Source organism: Sphaeramia orbicularis, chromosome 4 (assembly GCF_902148855.1).
Source record: "Sphaeramia orbicularis chromosome 4, fSphaOr1.1, whole genome shotgun sequence".
NCBI lineage: Eukaryota > Metazoa > Chordata > Actinopteri > Kurtiformes > Apogonidae > Sphaeramia > Sphaeramia orbicularis.
In genome coordinates, this window is record NC_043960.1 from 34,048,922 (window position 1) to 34,070,115 (window position 21,194).

The 21,194-nt window shown below is 39.1% G+C and overlaps 1 protein-coding gene across 1 annotated transcript in view; it reads right to left on the reverse strand.

Annotated features, from left to right (window-relative positions):
- The window catches only part of tgfbr3 (transforming growth factor, beta receptor III), a 71,550-nt gene that overhangs the window by 23,782 nt on the left and 26,574 nt on the right, over positions 1–21,194 (reverse strand). Inside the window, exons 4-7 of the mRNA XM_030132958.1 lie at positions 12,365–12,502; positions 5,064–5,232; positions 1,438–1,600; positions 880–1,027 (exon numbers count right to left, since the gene is read on the reverse strand). Of these exons, the coding sequence (XP_029988818.1) occupies positions 880–1,027; positions 1,438–1,600; positions 5,064–5,232; positions 12,365–12,502 (618 nt within the window). The remainder of the gene's footprint in view (positions 1–879; positions 1,028–1,437; positions 1,601–5,063; positions 5,233–12,364; positions 12,503–21,194) is intronic.

Sequence of the window (21,194 nt, forward strand, 5' to 3'; positions counted from 1 at the left end):
TGTAAAGCTCGAGACATTAATTGGAGAAGTTGCACTGACAAGTTGACAGTCAGAAAATCAACCTGACAGTAAAGTCTCTCCAGGGGTGTCAGTCTCAGGTAGTTTTAGATTCATTCAGGGGTTGGGGACTTAATAGTTTTAATTTGGATCAATGGACAAATAGTATTTCTACTGTCCATAAATTGGAACAACCTAATCATTAGTTTTACTGTAAACGTTAAATTAATTTGTTAAATGTTATTCATGATAACATAATCTAGGACCAAATCATGGCTTAAAAAAAAAAAAGAACAGGAAGAATTTTGTTCCTACACTGCTTCCTGCAATTGGCTCAACATGTGTTATATCACATTTCTATGTAAAGGCCTCTGATATATAGCAGTCATTATCCAGTGTTTGTCTTTTGTGTGTAGTAAGGCGGTCCTAACAACTCGCAGCTTTGAAAAAAAAGAGCCTGAAGCAAGTGCCACCCATAATTCACGTTGTGACTGATAAGAAGCAGCTCAGGCTCTATGTGCAGCAGTGGTAGCCCTGGCTTTGGAAATATGTGATACCCCCACTGCTCTCCTGCCACTGGCTCTTTGAATGCGATGACAATCCCTGGAGCTGCCACAATGAAATTTCACAGTCCCTTCTAACCTGCTATCCCCACCCTCTCTTACAGCAAAGGCCCAGGCGCCAGTTCCACACACATATCCTGATGTGACAAATTCTTCAGTCGATGGTGCAAAGTGATGACATTTCTGTCTGTGACATTGACTTGTAAGTCGCTGTGATGTGTGATAAGACTATAAAAAATTTGGAAGTGTTGAAATTCGTAGATGGAAAAAGACATCTTTGGATGGAGAGCTTTTGTCTGTTGTCATGCTGATAGCTTACCACTATATCCAGCTTGCCAATCACTTTGTGGGCCTTGATGACCCAGTTGACAGACTTAACACACTTGAGCAGCAAGACAACATCACGATGAAGGGGGGCATCGTCCTCCAGAGGCCGCAGATCCACTATGACATCCACCTGGAAAGCACTACAAAAAGAAGAGGGAAAAAAATTTTTGGATGGTTAGGAGTCTGGCCAACTAATTAAAAAGCTGGATGTGTTTCCAGGAAAAAAGCAGACATATGCACTACAGACCAGATAGTGCTGCAGTGAGATAAAGCATTGCTACCACCACATTCTGAGATTTGGCCTTTGGGTGGACAAAATAATCACTCCACAGGGGGAGTGAGGAGATTTTTTGGCATCCTGGACTTAGAGACCCAGTTTTGAAAAATGCTTCTCAGAAAAGCACCACTAACTGAACACTAAACTCTCCCCCCTGCCTTTACTGCTGTTTCAGTCCAAAACAAACTCCACAGAGATTAGTGAGAGCATCTTGACCTCAAAAATAAACTATGACAACATGTACTGTTGACTTTGGCTGCCTCACTAGCTCACCTGCTGGAGTTTGGAGCTTGAAGTTCAATGATGTGGACATCTCGATCTTTGTCAGGACCAGAGAGAACACAACCTTTTGATGACTGTGGCTCCACGTAGCCACCCAGGTAGTTCAGAGACAGAAACTTGGTGTCTATCTTGCAGGTGTCAGAAAACACTGGATCTGAAAGTGGAGAGATGTTTGTGTTAGTGGCAGAGGTGTTACTATTTGAGTTCTGGAAGTCAAACCGTCTTTTTTTTTTATTCCTCCACCACAGGAGGAGGTCAGAGTCTGAGGTTCGTGCAACTAGTGGCCCATTGCCTAAGTTCTCTAATAATGTATTGAAACAAGTTGTTTTAACACTAAAGCAATGCCAATATTATGCCATGCAGTCATAAGGCTAATCTTAACTATGCTACTGAACAGGCTAAACTAGAAATGCTACAGTAATTGTACTGTAAATGCCAAAATGTTGTCAGCGAAAAATATTTATCACAAAACACCAACTAAACAACTACAATATAAGGTAATACAACAGTACCCAACTGTTGGGAAAATAAAACTGTGACTATCAGCTTTGCATATAACATAATAACACTATGTTAGCATTAGTTTCTTCACAGATACGTGGAATGTTGTAATGTAATGAAATCCAATGTATGATAACCCATTTAATTCTCTCATGCTATATCTTTCAAAAATTTTGCACGAAATAGGTACCATAGGCCTTTGTCTAAATAAAGACCTAAGCATAAGATTGAAATTGTCACCATGGGTACCAGTGACCCATTTGAAGGTTAGGGTTACATTTCAGTCATGTCTGAACAGATTGTGGTTTAAGCTGTTTTAGTCACAAGTCTAAGCTTAACCCTATGTGAAAGTTTCATGAAGACAAACAATATTAGAAGAAAATATTAGTAACATGGAAACTTTATCATATGATAATATTTACATTCAGTCTATGCTGTGTTTGAAGTGAATCCGGTACAGCACATGATGCCTCTTGTAGGAATTCAGTGCTTACAGATATTTCAGCAACATGTGTAATCACTTTGCTCAGCTTTAAGAACAGTTTCCCAGGTCACTTCACTTCACCTCCTTGCATCTGTCTTGCATCCAACTCTGTATTAACAAAGCCCTGCCCTGTATGAAACAAGATTGAGCTTGGTCTGGTTGGCATAATTGGATTTCCCGTCAACAAGGAAAATTCTCTTTTCATTTTACGTGGGAGAAAAAGATAGATATTTTTCTCACAACAACAGAACAATAATATTCATAAACATACATTCACTCAAATGTACTTGTAGAGTTATTTCCTCTGCAATCACATCTCTCTGACTTCCTACATTATTTAATGAAATATTCGTTAACAGCAAAGAAAGTACTGTGTATTGGACACAACATGAAAACTAAAGCCCCTTCTCAGCACTCAGAGAAAACACAAGACAGATGCTTCCTTATTTGGCAAACAGAGCCCTGGACAAAGTGTAAACTGAAGGTTGGCACCTTCCTCTCCGGAACCCTTGTGGCACTTTAAAGAGCTGAGGAGAGACCTTGAGTATGGGAAGCAAAGTGAGAATCTGTCTACTTTCATGAAACACTACCAAAGATGTGAAGGAGAGGAAATCTACAGCTCTCTCCTTGAAGTAAACATCATGGCACTCTGGGCTTTTGCCAAACCACAGACCCTAATGACACAGGCCTGACGCTTAGAGGCAGAGCAACCACTCTGTTCTCCACAGCAAGAAACAACACAATGATCACTAGCAGCAGTGAAATAATCGGATTTTCCAGACACAACTTTGTTTTATTTCCATCTCGTGAAGGATGCTCATTAAAAACAAGATATCCTGTCTGGGAGCTGACGTATTGCAAAGCTGGACGTGTTGTCTGTTCACTGTACGGAGCGGCCAGTGCAGAAGAAAAAATTGAAAACAGTCAAAACGTGTGTGAGGATTAATCATAGTCGGATTCTCCTGAGAATCCCCAAGTGCTCCTTCACGTCAGACACACTCCTCCTCTTATCATACTCAAACTGGAAAAGAATAATCTATCTCCTTTCTGCTTACCACTCAGATTTTTTTCCCACTAAACCTACATATGCCCTCCACCTGACTTTTACATTTTTTTGGGTTTAATGCTGCCTTACAAGGGTATAAAGGCTTAGGAAGTAATGGCTCATAATTTGTGTGCAAACCAAGGGAGTAACACCACCTCTGGATCTTAGGATAACATGTTGTCTGTTAGCGCCTGTAACTTGTCTTGAAAATATACTCCCTTTTCCAAAACATCACATTACCCATTTTTCAGTTTTTCATGACACACACTAGAAATTTCAAAATCTGAAGCTCAATAATCATAGTATTGGTGTTACTGTTATGAAATGACATTAGTTACATTGCCAAAGCACAGACAGTGGATGTGCTTTAGATTCCACAACACATCAATCAACAGGATCAAATCTGGATGTGATCAGTATTCATCAAAGACTATAATCACTGGAAACAAACTTAAAAAATGAAAAATTCTCAACAGCCATTGAATCTGTATTCTGTTTAATGTGCAGATTTTAAACAAAGATGATTTAGATATGACCAGAATGTTTTACAGTATCAGTTCATAGTCATCCAATAATTTAGTAAAACATTCTTTTCCTAATAATGTACTGTCAAATGAGTAAAGTCTGTCATAAGTAGTTTGTTGTGTCTGTATACAAATATCACAGGTTATTTGACAATATGAAATATGAGGACACAATAGAAAATTCTATTTTACTCATACAATTGTAAGGTGTAATGTGTGTGTAATATTTCTGAATTAAAATATCTAAAAATATCCACGACCTGTATTTTGTAGTTTGTTCACTTGTGTACTTAATTTGCATGAAATGTTTCAATATTGTTCAAGTTCAGAGAAATCTGTGGCTTTACTCAGTGTAACAGCCCATTTCATTCAGTCACCAGAAAAGGGATATCAAATAAAACATACAACATTTTTGATTATTAGAAGGAAAAAATAACATGGATATATACCACTAAATATAATATAAACCAAACTTTAACACATTATCTCATCTCTATACAGGATATCTAATTAGGTCATGGCAGATACATTTTAGTCTCTAATAGTGATGAAAACAGAAATTACACAAAATGTGACAAGTAAAACTGGCCACATTTTTCTGATATTTGTTTGAGAATATCGGAAGATTCTGTGAATGGAAAATACATGGTACTTGTTACCTAAAAATGATATCCTAAGATCAGAATTTCTCCACTCTACATGTGAATGTGAAAAACAGGCTGACTGTGTCAAACTCTGCACATACAGCACATCCATGTGTCCAGGAAAGTTCAAGTATCCAAAGAAGCTACAAAATGCAAACAGTTTTTTGAGTAGGTGCTCAACTACTGCACTGATATGACTTTACTCCTCTATTTCTTGCTGCTGTAAACAACCACAATAAGGCAGCCTCTAACAGTGTGAAGAGGAGAATGGCTGATGGGGGAAGAAGGAGTACATGGAAACCTCTAGCTAATGCTCAAACACCAAAGCTAAGTTAAGTTCTGTGGGTTGAAGGGGAATGGGGAGATGTGGCTTGGGGCTTTGGAGCTATGTTTGGGAATTTTGAGAATCCAGTACTAACCTTCTCCTACTTTGATGTAGATGTCTTGAGTCATCCTGAGCACAGAGAAAGAGGTGACTGCCCCGTACTTCTTCTGGGCCCAGTTAAGGAGGTGCTCGTTGCCATGGGGAAGGGTCTCCGTTTGGATTTGACAGGAGAGGGGGAAGTGAACTTCTGATCCTTCGGATACCTTCAGGTGGAGAAAATGCAGGAGAGTTAGAGGGCTAAAGAGCTACTTCAGTGTTGGCTCAGTTCTATGCATTGTGATATAACTGCCTTCACATTATTTTAAAGGGAGAGATGCATCATTTTGTCTGGATTCTGAAGAAAATACGTTGGAAAAAAAGAGGAGAGAAGTAGTTATGGAAGACTGCATTTTGAAGATATCAAAGCTCTGAGTACACCCTCTTTTGAGAAAAATACACAGATGGAGGCCAAATAAACTTTACTCATCCTTACAGTATTTTACCAAAAAGTTTGTTAAAACACAGAAGCTGCAAGAAGACTGAAAAAAGATCTAGGCCTTTCCAAAATTAAACCCACTCTCTAAACATCGGTGAAACCCATCCTTCACACTCCATCCCAACCCTTATTTCAAAACTTGTACAAATATGCCCTGCGTATTTTTACACATGTTCCTCTACACAATAAGGGTGTCTGGTTTCCAATGTTTACACAGTGTACTGCGTTGTAGTGCGTCATCACAAATGTCTAGGTTGACTTTGAAACAGCCACAAGGGGTAAAAGAGAAGACAGACAGTTGGTAGACACTGGGTACAAATGCAACAGGTAAAAAATACAATCAAGCACATGATCAAAAAAACATGCTAGGACCCCTAAGGAATAAACTAGTATAAAAGCACTTCTACATCTACACGTTTGCACTCTTTAGATTAACAAAAGACTGCAGCAATACCAGTTGTAGCTGCTCTATAGAATCCAGATTTTAAAGGCAGTCAGTAATAAAAAAAAAAAAAGAGATGAAAAATGAACATGTAATAAATAATACAAAAGGCAAAGAAGTGTTGATGTGTGTTTGTCAGGGAAACTGGTCTTGCCATTTTTGGGAGAGACCACCCCTTTGGCACTTAATGGAGCTCAGCCCATATGCTTCATTTCAGAGAGATAAACATTCACATGTGCTGAAAAACCTACCCAGCAACCAAATCAGTCCAAGCAAACGGTCTAGACAGCCTACCTCATTTTATTTCCAGGCTTGTTTTTCGAACTCCCAAGGTATCTGTATGCTGGAGCATTCAGCTAAGATGCTGCTGGCAGTCTCACAATTAAAATATTAAACTGACAAATCCATGTGAATCCCAGAGGAATATGTAAGACCTATTCTTTGTGATGTCATAAAGCAGAAGAAGTAAATTGCAATCACATTTTAATGATAACAGAATAGTATCCCGTAGGGTGTTTAAGGTTTTTAGACATAACTATTTGAATCTCTTCATGCGCAACATCTGTCTGACCTCTGGACGCTCCACTCAGTGTTCCTGGCATTGTCACCAGAGGCAGTAAATACTGGAGCCTAGGATACAGACTCTGTCAAAGAATTCAAATGCATGTCCATTTTTATTTTTAGTGTGTTTACTATGACGAAAAGGAACTGACAGAAAGATGGTGGGTAGGGCTTAGTAGCTATAGCTATGACCGAAGAGAGTAGAGAGGTAGTGCCCTGAGTTGGTGAGGTGGTGGTGTGGGGGGTGGAGGGGTTCTGTGCTAACCTTGCCAAGCTCAGCACAGTTTATCAGTTTAATTGCGGGAATACGACTGTAATTAGTCGCAAAGAATTACAGGGGGAAAGCCTGAAAGCCAAATTAGCTCCAGGCCTTCCAGAGCTCTGAAAAACCTCAGGAATTTGAATCGGGGAAGTGAGGGACCCACTCTGGGCTTTAACAAACTCTCTCTCTTTCTGCCCTGTCGCATACCAAGTTGACAGACCGAGAAGACTCAAACTGCTGACAAACGAAGCGCTACGGTTATAGGGATATGATGCCTTTACAAGAAAGACAATCTCTAAGTACCCTTCTTCATTGTGAAAATTACATAAGCTGTCATGTAGTATTTGTTACAAGATGCTACTCTCTATTGGTTACAGACAACTAAGACTATTACAAGACTATTAATATTACATTTAATAGATTAATTTGAAATATAACTATGTAACCAACACAGGCATTCAGTGAATGTTAGACTGTAGAACAGATCTAACAATTCTCCCTGTTGATTTCATGCTGGCCTCCTGAAATGTCTATCTAATGTTGAACTGCAAGCAGCAGTTGATTGCCAAGCAAAGCATAACATCAATATATGAAAATAGAGTTGACCTCTTTTTTTTTAAGCAATCTGTTGCCATTACTGCCAAAACTGTCTTAAAGGTAAATTTTGTTTGGTGTAAAGACCTTGTAATGTGTTTGGAGTTTGAACTAGATGAAAAGTGAATATTACCTCAACTTAAGAGGAATTCTTCAGACTTGGCAGCTGAGAGCAAACAAAGAATGTAGAAGTTAGCTAAAGCATACCATGGGGATTGCAACCCATGCTTTCATGTTTGTAATGGTAGAAACTCCTGTACTTTCACTGACAATGATGTTCGCAAGCAGGCATTTTACAGACAGCACAATTTTAATCCACTGTCTTTTATATAGTTAGATGGTGGTTTTCTTTATTATCTTGTGTTTAAAGCACATCTGCCAGCGCTGCTGAAACATTTAAAAAAAGTTTATTTCCTGCCCTCTGCCTATAAGCATTAACATATCATGGCCATATGTGCAGTAAAAGGGAGAAGGCATGCCAAATGTTTGAGATCAATTATCATAGAGCTGTAATTCTCCACTGCATTCGCACTGAGCAATCCCCGAAGCCTGGGAAATAGCAAAAGGCTGTTTGGCAATCAGGAGGTGTTGCAAACAGAGGAGGGTGATGGAAGGTGCAGAAAAGCCTGATGGATAATATGAACATGCAATAACTCTCTGGTGTAATTAATGTGAGAAATGCTTTTGAGGCTGATTTGATCTTCCCTGTCTTAATGAGATATGGAGACCTAATGACGATACTTGCTACAGATGTGCCTGTGTTCATGTGAACTGGCAAGCTCTGTTGTGGAGAAAACAATACCATATGTCTCAGCGCCACTCTGGAGCGTTCCTCTGCCGTTTCTGTCTCCAAATAAAAACCAATAGTGGTTTCCATTAACAATTACAGTGAGGAGACCGCTCAAGTGTGTGAAGGGATGGATCTCATACTACATGCTTTCATGTAATGAAAGAAAAAAAGGAAAAAGGCACAGCTTGGCAAACAAACAACAGGGAGCACAAGCCAACAGCAAAACTTTACAGTGCTCTTCCATCAAGACTTATAAAACATTTGCTCTAGATCAGCCTTTTCAGAGATGCAACACAGCCATTTTCTCTTCCCTCAAAAATATATGTATTTGAACATAGAGTAAACACAGCACACTCTGAACAAAGGCCATATTTCAACCCCCTACTGTCCCTTGGTAAAATAAAATTTGGCCTGATTTCAGTGTTCATATTTCATGTCGTTTCAGACCCATGATGATTCTTGCCTGCTGCAGATTGACAAACTGTACAGCAGAGAGCATGTTTTACAACAAAAGTCTGGATTCTGGTATTTTAAAAGCCAGCAAGGTCCAGTGGCCAACAGCAACAGTGTGCTCAACATCTCTGAAGCTTTTCCAGGCAGCCCATCTGCGTCCACAGAGCCCAGAGCACTGGGACCAGGAAACAAGGACTGGCAGGCCTGATTCAGAGTCCAATTAGCCCCAGGAAACAGCTTCTCCAATGGAAAGGCAGAGTGAGGGAGGTCTGGCAGAGGGTTTCTGTTCTGAAGTGTTAGGTCCCAAAGCTCGTTCCTCTTGACTCTGTTACTCTACACCAGCGGTTCTCAACCTGTTTTGTACCAATGCCCCCTTAACCATAAAGCAGGTGCCTTAACACCACTCATAAAATAGCGTATAATTTAATTGATTATCATCATTGTTGTTATTGTTGTGTAAAAATCATATCCTTGAGTATCAGTGTTGAGTTTCCCCCAAAATGCATGCAACCCATATCTTAATATTGTTGGAGGTATTCCACTTGCTGTACTGCAGTTCAATAGTTGACTGTCTGGTTAGTAGAAGTTGGCTAGCAGCAACAACAACAGGCTAGCAGCTGGACTCATGCATGTAGACTACTCAGGAAACTGCTACACATATAGGTTCAAGCTCATGAGATTACAAAACTGTATCTGATTGTGGAACCATAAAACCCATTAAAAAAGCATCATTCCCTGCCCACATACGTCTGTAAGGTTAAAACATATGTTGAAAACAGCTCTATTTCCTATCATCTCACACCATCATGGCCGTCATCATATACTATAAAACGTAATATTGGTTAAAAGGTTTCACAAGTTTACACTCTCATTATCCTACAATTTCATCTAATTTTAAGTTAATAAATATCAGCAAAATTTTTTTTTAAATCATCAAATGAGGAACTCTCAGTCTTATAGCACTAGTATTAAATGCATGTGAATTGAATTAAGTATTACATAAAATAAGCAGTAAATACAAAATGGCTCATCAGAGATGACATTAGCCGAGTTTGTGTTATTTTATAGTTTCCAGCTAGAAATAAGAAAGGTGCTTTTCTCTATTTATATTAAAAGCTCTGTTTTATATATAATACTATATATAGTATGTGGTGTTCAAAAACAGAAAGCTATAAAAACTTGGTGCAGTGACACTGTGTTAAGTGAACAGTCAGCTGATTTGTTGGAATTCATAAAAATGGGTTTTTTTCTTAACACAGGGTGTTTTATGGCATGTTAAGCAGGTGTCACTGTGACGAGAACCTGAGAAGACAAGTGTCATCAGGGCAACTCCTCTGGATTACAGCCAAGTATAGTCAGGCTGGTGGATAAGATACCAACAGCTTACACTGCTAGAGGGCTCTGTGCTGTCACTCAAACACCACATACTTAACACCTAATTCAGTGGGGGCCCCTGCACTCAGTCAAAGCCATTACCTGGGCATTGTCTGACTCCAGGGACCTCATCTTTCACTGTTAAGATTCCCGACATCTTTCCTCGCCCCACTTGAAAAACTGCAATTATATGTCAGATAAGTATCAAACTGAAAGGTGAAGAGACAATACTGTTATCTCCACTTCTGTTATTGTAGAGTCAATCTGAATAATACACATGCCTTTAATACAGAGATTTATCTTATCATTTCATGTTGCATATGACATAATAAAGAGCTGAAAACCCCTTGTTCTGCAAAAGCACTGATATCCAACATCATTAGACACACAGCAACAGCTCTGCTAGTACTGCAGGCTTTAATGATGGTTGTCAGCTGCTTTCTGTCTGCCACCACTGACAAGGGGAGACATTTACTGTGATACTGACCTGCTGGTCTGCACAGAAAAACACTCATCTTGCCGGCCACACATTATCACAGCTTAAGAAAACACAGGCAAGCCAGATGCACATCCATCTGTATGAAATGCATTAGTTTAATTTGACATGAGAACATTCTCATTACTACAGGAAATAATAATAAAAAGATGCATTTGGCATTTTGCACTTGGATTTTACTTTGTCAAGTTCTTTGTATGAAATCTACAAGTGAGATTTTTTTAAGTGACCAATATACAGTAATCACACTTAATACAGATGATAATATGTCTTTTTAATGAAAGCCATATGTCAGAAATGTCTAAAAAAAGATGCCATTTAAAAAGACCTTGAAGTGGCATATTAATACTCTGGCTGCTCTAAATGTCAAAGGGGCTGGGCTGCAGAGAATATACCGTATGAGAAGAACACTGAGCTCTTTCTATAAAATGCACTCTATGTGTATGTGTGTGTGTGTGTGCGTGCGTGTGTGTGTGAGTGTGTGTGTGCGTGTGTGTGTGTGTGTGTGTGTGTGTGTGTGTGTGTATGAGCCTGTGCATAATGCAAGGATTTCGCAATTCAAATATGTTATTCTCCATGTCACACTGGCTTTCACAGCAGGATGTTTTGCGTATGAGAAGCAAGAAAATACTAGGCCACATATGGTAATAATATATATACCTGATAGGGCATTATTTCAGAATGTTGTGGTGTTAACATACAATTGAAAATGATTACCTCTGGGAAGCCAAAAATTCAGAAAAGCCTTCAGCGGAGAAAAGAAGAAAAAGCAAGAAAAAGGTTTTCCTAGCAATATAGCATGGTTAAGCCATGGGTAGGGTTTGTGGGTCTGAGTTTGCTATGATTTTCTCATGTGATTCACAGCCTTTGAACAAGAAAACCAAGGCAGTCCATTTTTACATTTTTTATTAAGTTTCCCAGCGAGGCCCCCTGGTACCCTCTACTAAATATGGCTGGCTCTCCAGGGGACCTGGCTCCCACTGCACTACAATACCCCTCACCAAAACATCTTCTCTTTCCCCTCTTTGTACCCTGGTCTTAAACTGAATCTCCGTCAGCTATTTTAATAGTGCAGCCAACTTTAAGCCAGTAATGAGTTATTCTTATCTGAAGATGTGTCTGTGTATCTCGAACACGCCCCTTCCCTGAAACATCTGTCGCCAAAAACAACAGTGAATATTTAAATTCCTTTGAAACTAATTAGCCATGTATTTTAGTACTTTAACAAATATCCACAGGTGTAAGGACAATCAACCCCTGCCTCTGCAGAGATTTAGTACTTGCTACGTCACACTCTGTCTTTGAGTTTGGTAATGTCTGATTTGAACATCTGCCAGTCTATCAACAGAACTGTTTATAACAGACAGGGAGTAGGGATACAGTCCTGTGGTTTTGAACAGCAACACAGAAAAGCATTTTTTTTTTTTGTCAGGTACTGGAGTGAATAAAGCTGAACAAGCACATTTTACACTTTTAATGAATATGTTTTTCAACATGCTGAATGAGAGTGATACGGGTCTATAATTGCCCAAAACACTATGAAACACTGCTTTTACTATTATTGTTTTGAAAGGAAAAATGGAAAGAATTCATCTGCAGTAGATTCATAACCATGCACAGATTTCCCATAATGCTTGAGTATACAGAGAATAATGCCTCACTTAACAATGGCTGCTGTAGATGTATTACACACTGTGTTTGCATGCAAAGCATCATCATGGGAAACCTCTGTTGGAGCTAAAAAGGCCTCCTGAGCAAATTAACATCACTTTAATATTTCACTCTGAGCATAAGGGAGCTGAAACAAGGATACAGTTTAGCCTGTAAGGAAATGAATACATGGTTTTAGGAAGCAGGATTTGAAGGCTTTTACTGATGCTGGACTCACATGAAAGGTACGTTTGATGCCTGGGGCCAGGTTCTCTGTCTTGATCTTCCAGATCAGTGGTTGGGGGGAGTTGAGCACGAAGACCAGGGGTTTATGGTGGCGCAGCAGAGACTGGATGGGTTTCAGATGCAGCTCAACCTGGTAAAGGCAAAAGAAATTATAGCATCATAAAACTAGAATACACTGGTACAACAGCATTAATGTGCGATGTAAGAGTCAATACAAGATCAGTCAGTGTACATGACATGAATCCATTTTACACAGCTACACTGTGTTAATGTCAACGCTTTGATTTTCTCATGTTCCCTTAACATTACAATAAAAACAGTGATATACAGTTACTATCCCTGTGTAATTGCAGCACTATAATGTTGTAGACTGTCTTTATCAGGCTTTGTGTTTGTTTATGTACTCGCTCCCTGATAAACTCACAAAGACGGCATGCTGTGTTCTCCCTAAAAGGCACTTGCTTTGCTCTGATATGTAGCCTCAGTGGGATCTGAACTTTCACACAGTGGAGTCTTTGTTAACAGTGAAAAAAATAGTAAGTGGCGGACCGCTGTTACCATCTCTACAGCATGCAACTATGCCTTTGGTTCTCAGACTGCCATTAAAATAGATTTTCACAGTCTGTTAGTAAGACAGGGAAAACAAACTCTATGTTTTGGGACTTAAACTGTTGTTTTCTTGTTTCGACTGCTCGGATCACTTGGACCAAATTTAGTCAGGTGGCAAAAATCTGAGCTATTAAATCCAACAAGGATCTTAAATAGTACTCTACAACTGGTAAACACTGCTATTACCAAAGCTTTCTGAAAAGCTGTTAAACATTCAATTCAATTGTTCTGTCACCTTTGAAGAGAGCTGCCAGTCTGTCTGACACTTATTCAGACTTCCACCCATCTGTATTCCCAGACTAATCACATTAGCCCCATTCTGCGTGTCAGCTGTAAAAGCCTGTAAATCACTAATTCAGCCCACAAGGATCCACATTAAATGATAATAGACCCCTACAGTAACATAACCACTCACAGCTTGCAAAATATTGGCTTTTCTTTATTACAATAAATATAGTCGTTGTGCTTTCATTTAAGATAATAATAAGACAAGCCCTCAATAATCACAACAATTGCAAGTGAAAAATGAGTTGACAGTTTCTAGTTGAATTAGTTGAATTAAAACACTGAAAAATTGTAAGGGATTTTGGAAACACTGATTTTCTTGGTATGGGATTACAGTGAGTATAAAATCATGACTGAAGTGATAAATGGAAGCTCTTACAGTTTATCGAGTGAATGGCATTTGCACTTGCTCTATAATTTAGTTTATTAACAAAGGACTCACTGATAGTTGTAGAACAGCTGAACCATCTTTTGGTTTCTAAATTGAACTAAATCCTGGCCAAATATGTTGTATGCACAAAGCAAAATCATAATGTAAGAGTCCAACTCAAATTAAAAGGAAAAAAAATTGTCAGAGATAAAGGCATCATTTTGCAGCTCATTATTCTTAAATCTGAGATGACAAATGAAAATCAAATTTGTGGCTTCTGGTACAGGGTTAATACTACCATACATCTGTATTGTAGTTGAATGCAAGAGTAAAATATAAACCAGTATTCACCATTATGATGCCTAGAAAAGTAGTTTTTTCTCCCCTTTGTGTTTCGAAATATAAAAAAACTTAATTTGTTTATCAGACAAAATTAAGTTGTACAGCAGTAAGTTTGCGTTAAAAACCAACCAGTCCTATTTAATGTCTTTAGGTTGGAAAATTAGCAGCAAATGCTTTCGTCACACTTTACCTCTATGTACTGTATGTCTTCTAGACACACAAACACTTCTTCACCAAACTCTCCAATATGTCCTGGCAGAGATTCAACACAGGGAAGTGAGATTTTTATCTTCTGACAGCTACTTTGGCTTCAAAGGCTTGTCACTGTGATGCTACATGAAGCCATTTAAAAAGAAAAAGATGCTGACAGCATCTACAGAGTGAAGATGAGGCATCAAAGTCTAATTATCAGTCCTCCACAGATGTAAGCCCTGAGGGAGAGTAACACAAATGGAGTGTTTAGTGATGGTGTCCATGAAAGTGCTGCTAAAATCATTAAAAAGTCCCTCTGAGAGAAGGAGATGGAAGAAATTACTGAACACTTATCTATGAAGTAAATTGGATGGTGATCCAAACAAACAGATCAGTGAGAGTAACTGCTTTCTTTTTTGATTCCAGACTCTGGAAAAAGCTGTGCATCGCTCCTATGAGAATAACAACAACCCAGATATAATCATACCTGGCCTGGCTTTGAGGTCTTGGCTCTGAGAGATGGAAGGAGAGATGGAAGAGAAAGGTGGACAACAAATGAAGGAGAGGGAGAGAGTTGTTAAAGACGAAGAATTTTTAAACCCAGACAGAAACATTTCCAGAAGACGTGAGTCACCTGAAAACACAGGCATAAACAGAGCACTAAGGAGACAAAATGCCAAGAGGCACGGAGAGGAAAAAAGGGAAAAGTGTGGTAACTATCTCCTGTTATTCAAGATTTAAAAGTAAACAGTGATAATGCCAGTCTCTATCAGGCTAGAGCTGTATTGCACAACGTAAGTGGTGCTGAGGACTCGTCAGCAGCTGCTGTGCATCTCTGCTCAGAGGTTTTTTAAGACTAGTGTGTGAATCAACAGACCTCCTCACACAGCCAGGGTGTGGAGAGAAGAGGTGCAGAAACACTATGCATCAAAGTACCTTTAATGTGTTTGCAAGGATCAGGTGGCGCTGAATTGTCCCTGGTGCAGCTACCTTCAGAGGTCCAAGCAGAGAAATGACTGCTGAGGGGCGGGAGGCCACGCCTGATTGATTATCAGAAGGTTGGCACAGGGATTTGGTGGTCCAGTGTCCATTACAGTTACAGGGCGCATTTACCAGCAGTCAAGGATGGAAGCTTGTCTAGACCTATCCAGTTACTGAAATAAAACTCTACACAAGGGACGACAGCTGTAGCAGGATAAGCTAGGCCTGTCACAGAGCATACCATTAGTGTTGGTAGCATGTGTAAACAATGGAAACGTATAAAGAAAAAACAATAGAGCTTCAACTTTAAGCTCTCAATCACCTCCAACAACAAACATAGCACCAACTGGAACGAATCCCTAAATGATAAATCATTCTCAAGCCTTTATTGTATAACAAGTCCACATGGTTAGATTTAGAGCCTACTGCTAGTTGTGACACTGTAATTGTTAGGGGTGATTTGTTTGCACTGTCTTGACCATGTGGTTGCAATTTCATGACTTTTCAGGCCAACCAAACTACACTTAGGCTCAAGTGTGCTTCATAAACACTTTAGATCAACACTGTAATGTGATACCTGCAGTAGAATATTATGTGTAACCAGTATTTGCCCTGCTGTCACAGCTCAGGATTTGTGAGGCTCAGTGTCCTTGCAGGAAAAGGGAGTTTCCTCTATTGACTGAGCTAATTAAGTGCTTGATGATTCGTAGTGATTCAGAGAAAACCCACAACATCCTTTAATTAGCCAAAAAGTAAGACTAATCTAGGAAAACACTCTACCTCTCAGGAAATAATAATCAGCTTGAGAAAGAAAGACAACACACTGTACTCCAAGACATGAAACAGAAAAATACAATACAGAGTCAGGGAAAAAAAAGAAAGTTGTTTTCCTGGTTTAAAAAGAAGGGTTAAAATATATCCCAGATACTAAAAAAAAAAAAACAACACTAAAGTGAATGGAGGAAAGCTGCATGTTTAACCCTGGAACATTTTTAAAACAAAAGTTGAAAACAGAGAGGACTGGTTACATAAGGAGAGAGGCACACTGCCTGGGACCAATCATACTGCGTTATCTGATGTGTGCATGTATGTGCGTGTGTCTTGTCTGTCTGGATCTTGGTTCTTTCTGGATCACTGAGGGTGTACAGAGGGAAACAGAGGCCAGGGCAAAAAAGTGGAAGAGGACCTTAACTTGTTGACCGCTCTTATCAGCCGCCACCCACATTTTTGAGTGCGATGGGGATGCTACCTGGAGCCTTTCCCCCTGAACTGTGATGCTAATCAGTCTGCACTCAGCTCAATGGCAAACAGCAAGAAAAAAGCCAGAACACACGTCAAAGGGAGACGGGACCGCTGGATAACAATCTTGGAGTGATACGGCAGAATGGCAGGACATGCTAAAATAAAATAAAATGAGGTAGGGAAAAGAAGTGGGGAGGGTAGTACAAGGTTAGCCTCTGTGAAGTAAGATAGTCCTCCCCAAAACTGAAAATGTTCTTACGTCCTACATTGTTCCAAGTTGTAAGTCAAACTACAGGTTATCATAAGGATTACTACAGTATAAAGCCGCTGCAGGGTTTTGATCACTTACATAGTACATTTGTGATAACTGTACCTGTTTAAGATTGCTCATGCTAAACTTTCTGTTCGCTGTCATATGGAATGAACAAATGGAAAGACAAAAAATTGGGAAAAAGTAAACAACAAAAATGTAATTCAACAGGTAGCATTATGAGATTTTAAAGTTCTGGTGTGTAGAATTTAGTAGCCTCTAGTGGTGAGGATGCAAAATGCAAATGATTAACCCTAAATAACCTCCTTCAGTGTCCATGAAAAGCATGGATAGCCTTTTCTAGAACTGACATTTGAGCATCAGAGGAACCACTCTCTCTGTATATATAATAGGACTCATTCTAGCATAATGAAAACACAATGATTTGAGTATTGAAGTACTGAAACTCTAATGAAAAGAAAATTGTAAATATTAGATCACATAGTTCTAATGACCCAAATCTGTGTAACATTTGGTAAAAGTGGCGGAACATAGAAAAGCACAAAGTTTAAATATAAAAGCTGCTGTCTCTATGTGAGCACTTGGTGTTGTAGTTTGCCTCATATCTGACAGTGTGCTTTCATCAGCTGTTTGTGCTTGGTGAGCACCTCTAGTGAATCACGCAGTTGGAGATATCTACGAATTCCAGCTGATAAAACAATCATCTGCTCTGCCTCACCCTCATTCAGAGCCAATGCGTGTGTTTGATGTTTGCTTTTGGTAAACTGATTAGAGAAAGCTGGCTGATTTGAGATATCACTGCCCCGTTTTGTTTATTTTTTACTCGACTATATGCCCAGACAGGCCCCTTTTTTGAGTTGCTTATTTTTGCACAGCAGTTCTTAGCGACAATGAAAGGACGACAACAACGGCAGGACTTTGCCATAATGCCAACGTGATGAACGTGTGGCTTGTTAGCAGGGTGCAAAGGCCACTTGGGCAGGTGACAGAGGCATATGGAAAAATGTTCAAACCTGATACCTACACCGCCGAAAAAGAGTAGGGGTAGCAGCAATAAGCACTTCAGGATGAGGTCATTGTTTTGGTAGAGCTTAAGTGGCAAAACACCAACACCTTCAGGTCAGTAGTCAACCCAAGAAAACACTTTTTTTTCAGATCCCAAGAGATTTAAACTTGGATGATATATGAGCCCAAGGCTGAAACACAACTCACTCTGACCGTAACTTTCATCTGTTCTACTATTTTGGAAAATTAGATCCTTCATATACTATGTAATAGCTGGTTAGAATATAAAAAATCATTCTGCCATTATCTGAGGAAATCATTAGTGTCTGACACACACAGTCTGGGACTTGCATATTGGCACAGAAAAGTAACTTTACTAGTCCTACTCAAGGCCGTTCCAGTCTTGCCTCATGTCTCTCCTCGGGAGGTTGACACGGGCAAAGAGGCTTCTGTTACTCTGATGTGAAAAACTGGAGCTGAAGAAATCATCACTCTTTACATCAGTCCAAGTGAATGATACTTTAAAAGACATAAGTGAGCGTCTAGACAAGCTAGTGTCAGAACTGCTCATTTTATGGACAGAAAGATATATTATTCCATAAAACCAACAGTCTACTTTGTAATAGAAACTTTGAGCAACAGTAGGGTACGATTTAACAAAAAAAAACGTGAAACTACGAACTGGCCGTTTATATGGTATAGTAAGTTGTCTTTTAAAAGTTGCAGTGTAACTTTGCAATGATTAAAGAAAGGAAATAAGTAACTTCTCTTTCTTAGTTTAAGTGACTTAAGTGACCCAAAATATCCATCACTCACTGATTCAGCTGTGATTTCTGACAAAACAAGTGAGTATTCTTAGTAAACCAAATGATTAATTAACTAAATTCACTATCATCATTGCATGAAACAATTAGAAAGCAAATCTTCCAAATCTACGAGGTTCATTTTAAGTTCCTTTTCAGCTTCAATCATGCTGCAAAAACTTTAAATCATGTATAAAACTGTTGGTTGGCTTAGAAATCTCTAGAAGGATTTCCAAAATATTATTGTGGTGTTTCTACATTAACACTTCTTTAATGAATGAGTGACATATTTCCTCCTCTTGATCCCTTATGGTATGGTTACTGTGTATGATTATATCCCTGACAAAGCACTATGCACAGTCACTACTGAGGTGTTCTGTTGCACTTAATAAGTCAGTTTTGGTGTAGAGACTGGCCAGAAGCCAAACTGTGTATTTTGAGTCAGGTCCAGCTGTGCATTTCTTTCTCTGAGTAACAGTTCATACCCTCCAGTTAATACCCATACGAAATGGGTTCACTGGTTCAGGCAGGAAACAATTCATTGCTCTCACGTCTTTACTGAAAATGTGGATAAACTTCGAGCTGCGACTTTCACACATGGATGTGAAAGAGATGTGAAGCAGGCCTCACACGCTGCAGCTGCAGGATGTGTGTGGCTGTTTGTGTATAAAAGTGACTCAAAACTGACCGTGTGACCTCCCAACGTCTGGTTTACAGACTTTGTGCAAAAGCAGATTTGTCTCTACCTGGTCAAAGCCCTGGTTTGCAGTCACTTAGTAAAGTGTTACTTGGGCACACTGTGTTCTCCAGCAGCCCCTCGACCCAGACAGTCAGCCCCGCAAGGCCAAATCTCAGCCACAGGCACCTCTTTTACTGCAGGCCATCATTCAAAACATCCAAATACTGTCTGTTCTGTGGCCCAGACACCACTTCCTCCCCCATCAGGAGAGGTGAAGAGCGAGAACTCCATGTGATTTACATAATCACAGACTGACCAGGCACCTTACCGCTGACTTAGAAAATAAGCAAAGGATACTCATGCCAAAGCAAACACAGGAAAAGACCAATTTCTCAGAGTGAATTTACACACATCCAAATGAGATGATTAAAAAGAACAAAACACCAATGTTGAGTTAAAATTAGGGCTGGGCAATATGGCCAAAAATGATAAAAATCAGTTGATATTGATATTTAACACAATGTGATGGCTGATTTTTGGTCCTAGTGAAACCTGAAGAAAACAGATGGTTGTTTGTGGTTTTAAATGGCTGTGTATGTACAGAACATGGCAAACATTTGCCAAGAATTAGAAAATGTCATGAATATAAAAGTGGAACATTCAAAAACCATGAAGATTGTTTGAAGTTTGATCATCAAAATATGCATTAGCAAAGTAACAAAATGCTAAAAAGTTTTGTGTTTTAGCAATGGCCCTTTATCTTTGGTGGTATTGTAGTTTTACTCTACCATTGTTGGTATGTAATTATTATAATGTAAGTTGATGGTTAACTGTTACCCCTGGTAACACCACCAGGAATTTATTTTGTTTCTATTTTTCACACACATTTTGGTTATATAATGTAAATACTGTCGAATGAGTTTATTAAATCTGGTATAGGCCTATTTTGTTCATTGTTCTGGCTCAAAGTCTAAGGACAGGAGTGAGTATTTAAAATGTTATTATGTTAAGTTATTTGATGATGAGATTGGGGGTGGGAGTAAATAAGTTTTTCTGCTTCCCACTCCTTTTCATCTGTAAATTAATGATTTTGGAATTTTGAACTTGCATATATCCTGTAAATGCTTTAAATAAACAATAAATTAATGAATGAATGTAAACAAAATAAAGACATAAGAAAAATGTATTGGTATAATGCTAAGTATAACATCATAAAATCATATTGTGACAAATGTCATTATTGTTACTGTATTGCATTACTGTTATTGTATAATCACTGGAGCTAATTTTACTGATTCAGACTTAAAATAACAGATGCATACTGAACTATTGAGTTTAATTAAAAGTAAAATGACATGTTTAGCCACCTTTCATATCACATGTGGATGTGTTGATGTATCCAGAGTTCACCAGTGGTTCAAGTTTTAATTTCAAACATAGTACATACAGTTTATCACACATGGATTATCACTGTCTGTGTTCCTAAAAGATCAGGGTCAGACTGCTTCAATGAGGCCACAATCTGATGCCCTTTTAGCCCTCCCACACAGTCCTCATGAAGGCCAAACCTTATGCAGAAAAAAGGGGAACAATTTGTGCCAATGTCACATGTTGTGAAGCCCATCAAGAACCAGAGTAAGCACTGTGTCCCTCTGTCCTTTACAGGATCTTATCTAATCATAAGCAGCAACCTCGAGTCATGCAAGGAGCTTCTGTAGGGATACCTAATCTTAATATGAGCTGGGCTGACCTTCTGCAGCCAAGGCTGTAGGCAGGGAGACAGACAGCTGGATGTCTGCCTCCTCCGCATAAATCCTCACTTGACCATGGAGGTGATGGGATACCAAAAGCAAGATAAATCGATGTGGGGAGATGGATTTTACAGATCCAACACTAGAGACTTCACGAGGCTATCCATAATAAAAATACCGTGAGAGGTCATCTGCACACCAAATTATTTTACACACAAAGAAAGAATTAAGAAAAAATATGTGCCATTTTGTGAAACAATAAAGGTATAGAAAGAGCACAAATGTTTGGACT